The sequence below is a fragment of the Misgurnus anguillicaudatus genome, chromosome 14 (assembly GCF_027580225.2).
Source record: "Misgurnus anguillicaudatus chromosome 14, ASM2758022v2, whole genome shotgun sequence".
Classification (NCBI taxonomy): Eukaryota; Metazoa; Chordata; class Actinopteri; order Cypriniformes; family Cobitidae; genus Misgurnus; species Misgurnus anguillicaudatus.
Genome location: NC_073350.2, coordinates 14,056,011 through 14,067,758, shown reverse-complemented (window position 1 = coordinate 14,067,758; position 11,748 = coordinate 14,056,011). Strand labels below are relative to the sequence as shown.

The 11,748-nt window shown below is 40.7% G+C and overlaps 1 protein-coding gene across 8 annotated transcripts in view; it reads right to left on the bottom strand.

Moving 5' to 3' along the window:
* Positions 1-4,248: 4,248 nt before the first annotated feature.
* The window catches only part of mast3b (microtubule associated serine/threonine kinase 3b), a 33,125-nt gene continuing 25,625 nt past the window's right edge, over positions 4,249-11,748 (bottom strand). For all 8 annotated transcript variants that reach the window (XM_073875917.1, XM_073875919.1, XM_073875918.1 and 5 more), the window contains 12 exons: positions 11,378-11,542; positions 11,153-11,255; positions 10,953-11,075; positions 10,710-10,822; positions 10,238-10,410; positions 9,470-9,591; positions 9,022-9,222; positions 7,269-7,495; positions 7,066-7,188; positions 6,810-6,946; positions 6,542-6,723; positions 4,249-6,413 (listed from right to left, as the gene is read on the bottom strand). In XM_073875917.1, coding sequence (XP_073732018.1) covers positions 5,389-6,413; positions 6,542-6,723; positions 6,810-6,946; positions 7,066-7,188; positions 7,269-7,495; positions 9,022-9,222; positions 9,470-9,591; positions 10,238-10,410; positions 10,710-10,822; positions 10,953-11,075; positions 11,153-11,255; positions 11,378-11,542 — 2,694 coding nt within the window. In that variant the 3' untranslated portion in view covers positions 4,249-5,388. The remainder of the gene's footprint in view (positions 6,414-6,541; positions 6,724-6,809; positions 6,947-7,065; positions 7,189-7,268; positions 7,496-9,021; positions 9,223-9,469; positions 9,592-10,237; positions 10,411-10,709; positions 10,823-10,952; positions 11,076-11,152; positions 11,256-11,377; positions 11,543-11,748) is intronic.

The following is an 11,748-nucleotide window of genomic DNA, read 5'->3' as shown; positions in this document are numbered from 1 at the left end:
CTGTTTTGTCTAAATCGTTTGTATTTACCAGTATTAGATATGTATAAGATAAGCACAAGACTACACTATTAAAATTTCTTCAATGAAAAAATAAACTTGAAATAACAATTAATTTCAATTTCTTGACTACACTGTAAAATGTAAAAGGATCAACTTTATTACTTTTTTTGGTACTAACGCCTAAAATGTTACGTTTTTTTTAACTTTTCAAATTTATAGCAACTCCTCATTATACTGTAAAAAGTGAAAGCTGCTCTACTTAAAAAACTTACTTTAATTGGTGACACCTAAAAGTTTTATAAACGCATATTTACTCACTATAAGTGAAGAATTTAAGTTAAAAATGTTGAAATATTTTAGGTGTTACTGTTTTAAATAATTAAAAAAACAAAAAAAAATTTAATTGAAGTGAGAAAATTACAAAACTTAATTTTTAGGTGTTACCAATTAAAGTAAGTAGAGCAGCTTTCACTTTTTACAAGGGGCGTAGCCAGAATTTTATTTTTGGGGGGTCCTCCTTTAAAGGAACACGCCCACATTTTGGGAATTTAGCTTATTCACCGTATCCCCCAGAGTTAGATAAGTCCATACATACCTCTCTCATCTCCGTGCGTGCTGTAACTCTGTCTGACGCAGCCCCCCCCCCGCTAGCTTAGCTTAGCACAAAGACTGGAAATGCATGGCTCCAGCTAGTATACTGCTCCCAATAAGTGACAAAATAACGCGATCATTTTCCTATTTATGTGTTGTGATTTGTATAGTCAAACCGTGTACAAATAACAAGGTGATATGAGACACAGCGATCTTTTAACAGTATACATACTGAGAACTATATTCTCTGAAGACGAAGCCCTGCCGCATGGGCGGAGTGATCTGCTCGCAGCACACGAGAAGCCCCTGGTGAGGAGCAGAGAGTTCGGTCAGATTTGGGGCTTTCATTAAAAATACAATTATACATTTTGAATTTAGTGAAAAAAGTTGAAATACAAATCTAAGCAACAACAAAAATGTCATATTTATATAAATATAAAGGCCTATTAAATTTAATTTAGAAGTGGATGAAAAAAGACAAGAACAGGGTATTGAACTTTTACAGGCATAAAAAGGTTTGATCAACTTCAAATGTTGACTAATGTACTTCAAGGCTGGTGTAAATCTGTATTTGTGACCCTGTCTGTAAAAACCCAGCTAACGTCATATTTTTGTGATTTACTGTTTTCTTTATAAAATTATCCTACATAATGTAAAAAACATTCTGTAAAATATATAACTTTGATATCTTTAATACTGACAGAGTAAGGTTATGTCAAAGATTAAAATCTCATCTCATCATTATAAGACTTCAACCTGGATTTCACAGACAGGGTCACATACTGCATAAAAAACTAAATTGACCAAGATCTTCCCTCTTAAATCAGTGAATGGTTTATTACAAAACGTAAGACAAACAGTTATAACAATATTAAAAAATATTTATAAAAACTTTTTTTTACAAACACAGACCAAGAATGAATAATTCTTGACACTTCTGAAAAATGGAAGAAAGCACAAGAGAATATAAAGATGATGGATATCTCACTGCTGTGAATGTAACAACAGTGGGTGTGTCAGACAGTCCTGTCTAAACAGGTTTAGAGTGGTTTTTAACAGTATTGTAGACAGCAAACACTTCATCCACAGAAGTCTGTGATTCCAGAGGGATAAGATGTCACAACAGGGTCTGCATGACATTAAGCTTTTAATCACATTACTGTAATTCAAAGAGTTGGTTATACTTAACCACTGAACACATATTGCACTCACGTTGCCATGCCAACGCTCACCGTGTATTCACTTAACATGCAGCATGCAAACGATTGTCTGACATTCAAATATAAAAAATACATCCTATTAAAAAATCTACAAATTAGCTTGCGAATACAGCAGCCTAAAGTTGCACAAAGAAGGATCCGAAACGGTCGCATTTAACAAAAAAACTCAAAAACAGACAAGAAATGTATTGTTGAACATGTGCCACAGATTTAAAATAAATAAACAGCATCAAGTCCTGACAAAATGACATCCAATGCATCTTCTCATGCAGCTTATATGTGCAATAAAAACACTGTCCCGTTTTAGGCCCAAACAAACATCATAAAGAAACAAACCTTACACCCTGAAAATGTATAACTATTTGTGTTTTGGAAGCAGATCATGCATATAATTCATATAAAAACACGGTCTAATAACAAAAAGCCTTCACTCTTAACTTGAACATAACAATACATCTAAAGCATCTACCCATCACCTCCAGTTCTGCACAGATTTGTCAAGAACATAAGAACAGTGGTCATACAGATCCATTCACACAGTAGAAATCCAAATGTATAAAAAATGTAAACATCATTAATTCAGGTACAAAAGCTTGTGAGAACTCCATTGAAGACTATGATGCAGTGAGTTTCAGCTGATGTGAATGACTGCAGCTTCAGGTATGACATCAGAATTCAGTGTCTGTGAAACTGTTCATCTTAGCACCCGTGAACGTTTGATTTTTTAAAAGATATCAAATAAACTTAAGTACATAAATGATTTTGAGGGGGAAATGCAACTTTGGTGTGATGAAAAATAGTGTAAAGAATTTACAAAATATTTTGGTCGCAAAAGTAAATTTTTACCAATTCACAAATCTAAGACGTGAAATGCAACTGCTAAATTTAAATCAACAAAACATTTGCACTTCAACAAGAAGCATTAAAGGGATCGTTCACCGTCCAAAATGAAAATTTGTTTTTAAATTTCTTTGAAAGATATTTTGAGCAATGTCTGTAACTACACCGTTTTTCTCTACTCTTCTGTAAGTCATTAGTGTTTCCTGTTTGATTACAAATATCTTCCTTTGTGTTCAGCAGAACAAAGAAATTTAATTTTTGGGTGAACTATCTCTTTAACAAGAAACTTTTACTTTTAAAACAAATCCATATTAAAAAAGTAAAATATAAACTGGTGTAAAACTGATCACCTTTTTGGACACTTTTGGGCCAATTTGCAGTACAACTTTTAATGATTTGTGGAGTTCCCACATTAAAGCAATACTCCAGCCAAATATCAAAATTACCTCATGATTCACCCTCAAGCAATCTGAGATGCACATGTCCATCATCTTCAGACAAACCCTTTATTTAAGTAAATATCCCTGCCCCTCCAAGCCTACAATGGGAGAAAACAGGGATCAGGGAACAACCTATGACTTACTTTAAACCCCAAAAAAGTGCATTCACAGATGTAATCCACACGGCTCCAATCGGTCAACAAAAGTCTTTTGTGGGTAATCGATGTGATGCACATAAAATGTCCATATTTTAAACTTAATAAACTATAATCTTGAATGGGATCTTACGCCATTCACTGCACAACGTACCCATGGCAACGAGCGCTACCCAAGATGGCGCCGTTATCGGAAGCTACTTATTATAGTAGGCTATATAAAGTTGAAAATATGGAAATTTTTCTTACATAATCACATCGATTACATGCAGATGTTTATTATCCAATTGGAGCCGTGTGTATAACCTCCGTGAAGGATGGATGCACTTTTTTGGTTTTCAAAGTCAGAAGTTGTTGACCTGATCCCTGCTCTCCGCCACCACAAGCCTGGAAAAGCAAGAACACCCACCAAAATAATGAAAGATGATGGACATATGCATCCCAGACCGTCCGACGGTGAGCAAATCATGGGGTAATTTTGATATTAAAGAATTAGTCAATTTTCCCAAAAAAAAAAATATCCACATAATTTACTCACCACCATGTCATAAATTTTGTTGATGTCTTTCCTTGTTCAGTCGAGAAAAAAAAATGTTTCCCGAGGAAAACATTCCAGTATTCCTCTCATTTTAATGGACCCCAACACTTATGCAGTTTAAAATTGCAGATTCAAAGGACTCCAAACGATCTCCAACGAGGCACAAGGGTCCCACCTATAGCGAAACGATAAAAAATATGCACTTTTAAACCTTTTTTTCTTCCTCCAGCTGTGTGACGCGCCATTTGCAGACCATTTTAAACAATAAACTGACACAAAGACATTAACTAATATCATTCCACATACAACAACATCGGAATGGTTCCCTTTTTCACACTTGTAAACACTGGGGCGGAGTTTCGATACGTCATCCTTGACCTCTTGACGTGATGACGTATTACGTGAGGTCGCGCTGGCGCGTCACAAGACCGGAGATAGATGAGAAGTTGTGGTTTAAAAGTGCATATTTTTCTTGCCAAAAATGACAATCGTTTCCCTAGATAAGACCCCTATGCCTCGCCCGAGATCGCCCAGAGTCCCCCGAAACTGAAATTTTAAACTGCATTAAAACTGTTAAGTGTTGGGGTCCATTGAAGTCCATTAAAATGAGAAAAATCCTGGAATGCCCTCCCCAAAAAACATAACTTCCTCTCAACTGAACAAAGAAAGACATCCACATCCTGGATGACATGGTAGAGAGCACACCATCTGTTTTTTTTTTAAAGAAAATTTACTAATCCTTTAAAGCTGAAGTATCTCTTTAAGCCCAAATAGTAGACACACTATTTTAATCATCTATAGTTTTTTTAAAAATGCTCTCTTAACTCTGTCACATGGTCTTTGTCATAATAATCCACAGTAGGGCTAAAAAATGAACAATTGCGACCAATCATTTGCAGAACAAAAGTTCCCGTTCACATCATATGTGTGTGTACTGTGTATAACAACCACGTACTGTATATATAAATGCACACACATGCATGTATAATAAAAATAAATATTTATATACTAAATATTTATATATAATATGAATTATATATAAATATAAAAATGTATATACACATTTATTAAATATATACTTGCATGTGTGTGTATTTGTAAATATGTATATACATACATAATTATTATACACAGAACACACACACATACATTTATGATTCAAACATAAACTTCCATTCTGCAAACGACCAGTCACGATTAATCGCCTTGCAGCCCTAATCCACAGTATTTAAATTAAATTCGAACACCATTTAAACTTGCAGCTTTTAAGATAGACGCAGCGTCTGTGCAAAAATGAAGAGCTTGAGCTCTTGAAAGATTAAACGGATTTAAGCCTTTTCATAAAAAATTAAGTAATTCAATGTCCCTCCTCAGCAGCAACCACAGCGTTTTCTTTTTTTGCTTGAGAGTACATCTCTCCAATAAATAAAAAAACAAAAAACAAATATTCCCTGCTTAAGACTAGCTTACTTCACTTTACATGTAACAAAATAAAGCATCCTCTCTCTGTAACCGTTTGAATTCTGCGTGGTAACAAATCACACAAATGGTCTCAGCAGGTGCACGAGACGCCAGAGCAGATGAAGCCCTGCGATAACAGACTTTCACTTGTTTATCTCTCTTTCAATTTGCCCTTTTCGTTTTTCTGGCTTGGATGCATCTGTATTCGTCTCAGTGGGCTCATGCAGGGCTGCTGAGGAGAATTGGGCGTCCCCGTCCATGCTGTGAGCCCGAGGGTCATCCTGACTCAGAGTCTGTGAGATGTTTCCTTTTTCATCCGCCTCTTCCTCATCCTCCTCATCTGAACAAAGCTGCCATTCATCTGCCTCTTCACTTTCAGATCCCTGCACGGCAATTTGGGGAACCAGCGGGTTCCTCCTTACCTCGCACTCCTCCTCTGACTGCATACTGCCCATCATCCACTCAGTCTGCTGACTGGGCCGTGCGTCGTTCTGCGCTGAACTCTGCGGCGCCCTGTCATCCGGCTCATCAAAGCTCACTTCCTGTACAGCTTCCTGTTTCTTAAAGGAATCCCGGCGCTCGGACAGATTCAGTTTACGCATTACCACAATCTGCTCCATGCGCTCGCCGGACCAGTCTCTCAATCGCTGCCCGCACAAGTACCCACCGAGTCTGCCGTGATCCAATGCGTACGCCGTCTCCGTTTCAGCTTCCCCGGGAACGTCCATCTCGCCGTGAGGGACCTCCAGCGTGTGCCTGCGGGGTGCGTGCGGCTTTTTGTCAGCGTACAAGGCCCCCGATAGTTTTTCGGCGGATTGGACTCTCTTCAGCAGGGGGGAACGTGGAGGTTCCGCACTTCGGGGTCTGACCACATGCCGGATGATTGTGGGGGGCGAGAGGGTCTTGCCATGGAAGGAGTGGTGAAGGGTTTTGGAGATGCTGGGAAGGGGGGAGGGGGAGCGCTGGGGGGATAGGGCCTGCTGCGAGGACGTACATGCCAGGGGAGAGGGCGGGATGCTGCTGGTGGACTTCCGTCTCACTACTTTAGTGCTGTAGCGCTGGTTGGCAAGTTTTGACCCGAGGCCGTGCAGTGAGCTGGGTCGCATCTGGACCGCCGTTGAACTCGGAGAGCTGGAACAAGGAGGCGCGTTTTGGGAAAGGCCGGCATCTGAATGAATAGAATCTGTTTGTGAGAGTCACTTTATAATGTGAAATATAACATTGATATCTTTAATATTGACAGAGAATGGAATTAATGCAAAATCAATGATTAAGATCAAAGCAAGGAGGTCATACCGACTGCATGATCTGGAACAGGGCTTCGGCAAGGTGTGGTGGGTCCGGAGGAAAGACTGTGGGTGGGAGATCCCGGCAGACTCTCGCTGGACGACACAGAGTGATGCAGACCAGAGGAGAAACTGCGACTGCTATGCATGACTGTGCTCTGTTTAGACAGCTTTTTCAACACGCCGCGCCTCCTGGGTGAACACAACATATTCAACAGGTTCACATACATGTACAACAACCAACTCTGAATGAAACTATACAGCAAAACTATGCTGACCGATCTTGACTGTCCTTCCATCTGCTTCTCTTACAGCGTCGGGCCATTTTTCCTTTACAGCTGCTCTTGCGTGCCGGCCCGACCTTTATAGACGTGTCCTCAAGGGCGATAGTCTGAAGGGACACCTGGTTCCCACTCTTCACATCATATACATAAATAACTCAATTTAAAGAATCAAATACATACAGCAATTTGTAATCCAGTGAATTCTGGAGTGTCAAGCATTATTGTTTTGAATGCTCTGCACTGCCAGTACCTTCAACAGGAGCTCCATCATATCTGTGTGCACCAGACCCTGTACAGACTCTCCATTCACATGTGTGATCAGATCTCCCGCTCGCAGGCCAGCTTCATGAGCCGGACTGCTCTCCTCCACACCCTGATAGAGAGAATTTGTGAAAATGTCACTTTCAAAGCTCATTTCCTGGAAGTTGTACTCAATCACTGTGTGCCACTCACCGAGACCATGTGGTGTATTGTGTAAATATCACTGGTGCCCATGTACACACGAATGGTCTGCAGGGTGAAGCCGAATTTCTTTCCAGAGCTGTGGATGATGATTGGGGGGCGGAGCCTGCTGATGCTGAGCGACAGGTCACGGTTGGGGGAGGAGTCTCGAGATGATGGGTTAGAGGAAAATGATCGGGGCGAGATGGAGCGTGCGTGCAGGCTGCCACTCCCATCATCTGGGAAAAATGAAAGATAAAACATTTCGGTTTTCTATAATTACTTTTTAAGTTTGTTTATCACCCAGGGGATTAAACCCATGATCTTTGCATTCCTAAGGAACATTCATACCAATATACTTGATAAATACACTCTCACTTAAAGAATTATTAGGAACACCATACTAATACTGTGTTTGACACCCTTTTGCCTTCAGAACTGCCTTAATTCTACGTGGCATTGATTCAACAAGGTGCTGAAAGCTTTCTTTAGAAATGTTGGCCCATATTGATAGGATAGCATCTTGCAGTTGATGGAGATTTGTGGGATGCACATCCAGGGCACGAAGCTCCCGTTCCACCACATCCCAAAGATGCTCTAAAGGGTTGAGATCTGGTGATTGTAGGGGCGATTTAAGTACAGTGAACTCATTTTCATGTTCAAGAAACTAATTTGAAATAATTCGAGCTTTGTGACATGGTGCATTATCTTGCTGGAAGTAGCCATCAGAGGATGTGTACATGGTGGTCATAAAGGGATGGACATGGTCAGAAACAATGCTCAGGTAGGCCGTGGCATTTAAATGATGCCTAATTGGCCCTAAGGGGCCTAAAGTGTGCCAAGAAAACATCCCCCACACCATTACATCACCACCACCACCCTGCACAGTGGTAACAAGGCATGATGGATTCATGTTCCCATTCTGTTTACACCAAATTCTGACTCTACCATCTGAATGTCTCAACAGAAATCAAGACTCATCAGACCAGGCAACCTCTTTCCACTCTTCAACTGTCCAATTTTGTTGAGCTTGTGCAAATTGTAGCCTCTTTTTCCTATTTGTAGTGGAGATGAGTGGTACCTGGTGGGGTCTTCTGCTGTTGTAGCCCATCCGCCTCAAGGTTGTGCGTGTTGTGGCTTCACAAATGCTTTGCTGCATACCTCTGTGGTAACGAGTGGTTATTTCAGTCAAAGTTGCTCTTCTATCAGCTTGAATCAGTCGGCCGATTCTCCTCTGACCTCCAGCCTCAACAAGGCATTTTCGCCCACAGGACTGCTGCATACTGGATGTTTTTCCCTTTTCACACCATTCTTTGTAAACTCTAGAAATGATTGTGCGTGAAAATCCCAGTAACTGAGCAGATTGCGAAATACTCAGACCGGCCCGTCTGGCACCAATAACCATGCCACGCTCAAAATTACTTAAATCACCTTTCTTTCCCATTCTGACATTCAGTTTGGAGTTCAGGAGATTGTCTTGACCAGGACCACACCCCTAAATGCAGTGAAGCAACTGCCATGTGATAATTGCATTAATGAGAAATTGAACAGGTGTTCCTAATAATCCTTTAGGTGAGTATATATACTGCATACTATATATACACAATGCATACATATATATAACGCATAAAATAAATACTGCATTGAATAAAAGCATCCTACTATCAAGTCGTTTTCTGTATAATTTGATTATAATGGTGCAAAAGTAAGGTGGAGGAGAAGAATTTTGGCAGTGTTGCCATGGTAACAGTATTTGGGTCCTGACCTGGCGTGATGATGAGCGAGAGGGTGGACACTGACGCAGACTTGGGGACTTTGCGTCCTGGTGAGAGACGCTGCCTATCGGGCGTCTCCAACTGGTTCCCAAAGCACGGAGGACTTCCTTGTTCCCTTGGCGACGAGTGTTTTGTTCCTGTGCTGTTGCTACGTAGTCTGATTCGTCGCAGGTTGGATACGACAACCTCAGCTGCAGAATTAAAGGGTTGATCTCAGAGCACGACCAAATTTAACCCAATCACTGTAAAAAATCTCATTGCTAGAGAAAACAAATGATCTGGTTTTCTTTTAATATTCCATAAAAAATAACTTCTTATCGTACATTTAAAACCCTAATGTCCTGGTGATGATCCTCTCAAATACAGTACATTTTAATACAGGCACCATTCTTCCAGCTTTACTTGATGTGATTGACATAAAGATTAATACAAACTTACCCTCATCATCTGTGGACAGGGCGAATCTGGGCATAGCCTCCAGACTGTGTGTGCTGCTCGCCACTAGAGGGCTGACAGCACGCTCGGGCTGAGAGGAGCTGGAGGAAGCTCGAGGGCGCAGGCTGCTGAAGATCAAACACACATACATGTGACTGCTGCCCAATAACATCTACTGTCATTTTGTCTGTATGAATTATATCGCAAAATCAACCCATCCTTCTTTGCCAAATGCAACACATGAGGTGCCAGTTTAAATTGAGGGTCAACCTTTCAGTCTCGGTAATGAAGCCAACACTTTAGTGACTTTAAGGAATACTCCACTTTCATAAAAAAATTATTTTGTCAAAATGTCTTTCTTTGTTCAGTCGAGAAGAAATTCAGTTTCACATTCCAGAATTTTTCTCAATTTAATAGACTTTATTGGACCCTAATAGTTTACAGCAGTGGTCACCAATCCTGGTCCTGGAGGGCCGGTGTCTCTGCAGAGTTTAGCTTCAACACTAATCAAACACACCTGAAGCAGCTGATTAAGGTCTTACTATGCCGACTACAAACTTCCAGGATGGTGTGCTGAGGCAAGTTGGAGCAAAACTGTGCAGGACAGCAGCTCTCCAGGGTCGAGTCTGGGCATCCCTGGCATGTGACCAAAGAAAATCCTTATGTGGTATGGAACAACCAAAGTGGGAATGGATAAGTTTCTCATTTCTTAATAACTTGTAGTAGATAAAATGTATGAAAATAATAACAGTATGAAGTGCGTGCTCTCACCCAGCTCTCTGAGCAGAAAGTCTCTTGTCTGAGGTGGAGGCCTGCCATTGGATCTCTCCAGGGCAGTTAGCGTCTCTCCCTTCTGCTCGGTCCTCTATCTCCTCACTATGACTGCGGTCAGAGGAGAAACTCAGGTTGGATGGGGTGGCCAGATGCTCGGTGCTGCTATACACCTGTAAAATGATGGATGAGATGCATCACAGAGAAAAATTATGGCCATATAATTGTGCATCAAGTATACTTTTTTGTGTATGTTTGGCTGGTCTATTCAACAATAGTCTTGGATTTCATAAACAGCATTGTAGCATTTTTTTTATCAAAATTTAGCTTTTCATGCACCAAAAATGCAGTCCGACTAGTGGCTGCGAGTTCATCTACAGTCTAGTTTGGCTGTAAATATAACCTTGATATCTTTAATATAAAGATATGGTCCTACATAACATTGAGTGTAAAGACGAAGAAAAACCCCAACCTTGCTAAACCGATTTGACCAAGATGAAAACCTGCGTATTTCAAGGGAAGACTCTTCATCGTTAGTTTCATCATCCTCATCTGAAGCCAAATGGTGATAGCGTTCAGATCGAGCTACACAAAAACACAGGTCAACGGAAACAAGTAATCTTAGTGGATGAGCTGGCAAAACAAGTTGACATAACAAGAGCTCTCGGCTCCAGGCGTATACATAGAGAGTGTGCCGAATTCATCCGAGACTCACTGTCAAAATAACTTGTGTCATCATCTGCCTCCAGCTGAGGGATGAATTCGGCCTTCTGACGCAGGAGTCCGTTCCAGTCCAGTCCATTGAAAAACATGTGCTGCTTCACCTCTGGAGCTCCACCTACATACATGCAAATTTCTTAGACTAATTTATCTAAAAAATGTTTAGCGACAATTGTCAAAAGCTAAAAAAAGTACCTGTTCCAAGTCTCTCCAGCGGGCTTTGCTTTAGTAATCGTGTGATCATGTCTTGGGCGTCTACAGGAAGGGCATCATCTCCATCTGGCCAGATAATCTCATCTGCATACAGAAGATCAAATCCTATTCAAGTTTCATTAAAAAACGGTCAGGGTAAAGCTTCCTGATCCTTTTATTGGAATCTGTGTCTCAACGGCTAATGATGAAGATTTATATGAACTCATCGCTCACCACCTGTCCAAACAGCTCTTCGGGTGTGTCTCCGAAGAAAGGAACGCATCCCACCAGGAACTCGTACAGGATGATCCCCATAGCCCACCAATCCACAGGTTTTCCATAGCCCTGTCGCAGAATCACTTCTGGTGCGATGTACTCCGGAGTGCCACAAACCTATAGCACAGTAAAAACAACATAAATCTAACAGTAAAACAGGTTTTAATAGCATTGAGAAAAATATAATATTTACTCTTAAAGGGGAGGGCAAAGCGCACGTCTTAGATATACATGCACAGGAAGTGCACTTTACCCTCCTGCTCTATAGGTGTGTACAGGGTTCCCACACCTTAGTTAACTTCAAATTCAAGGACCTTTCAAGG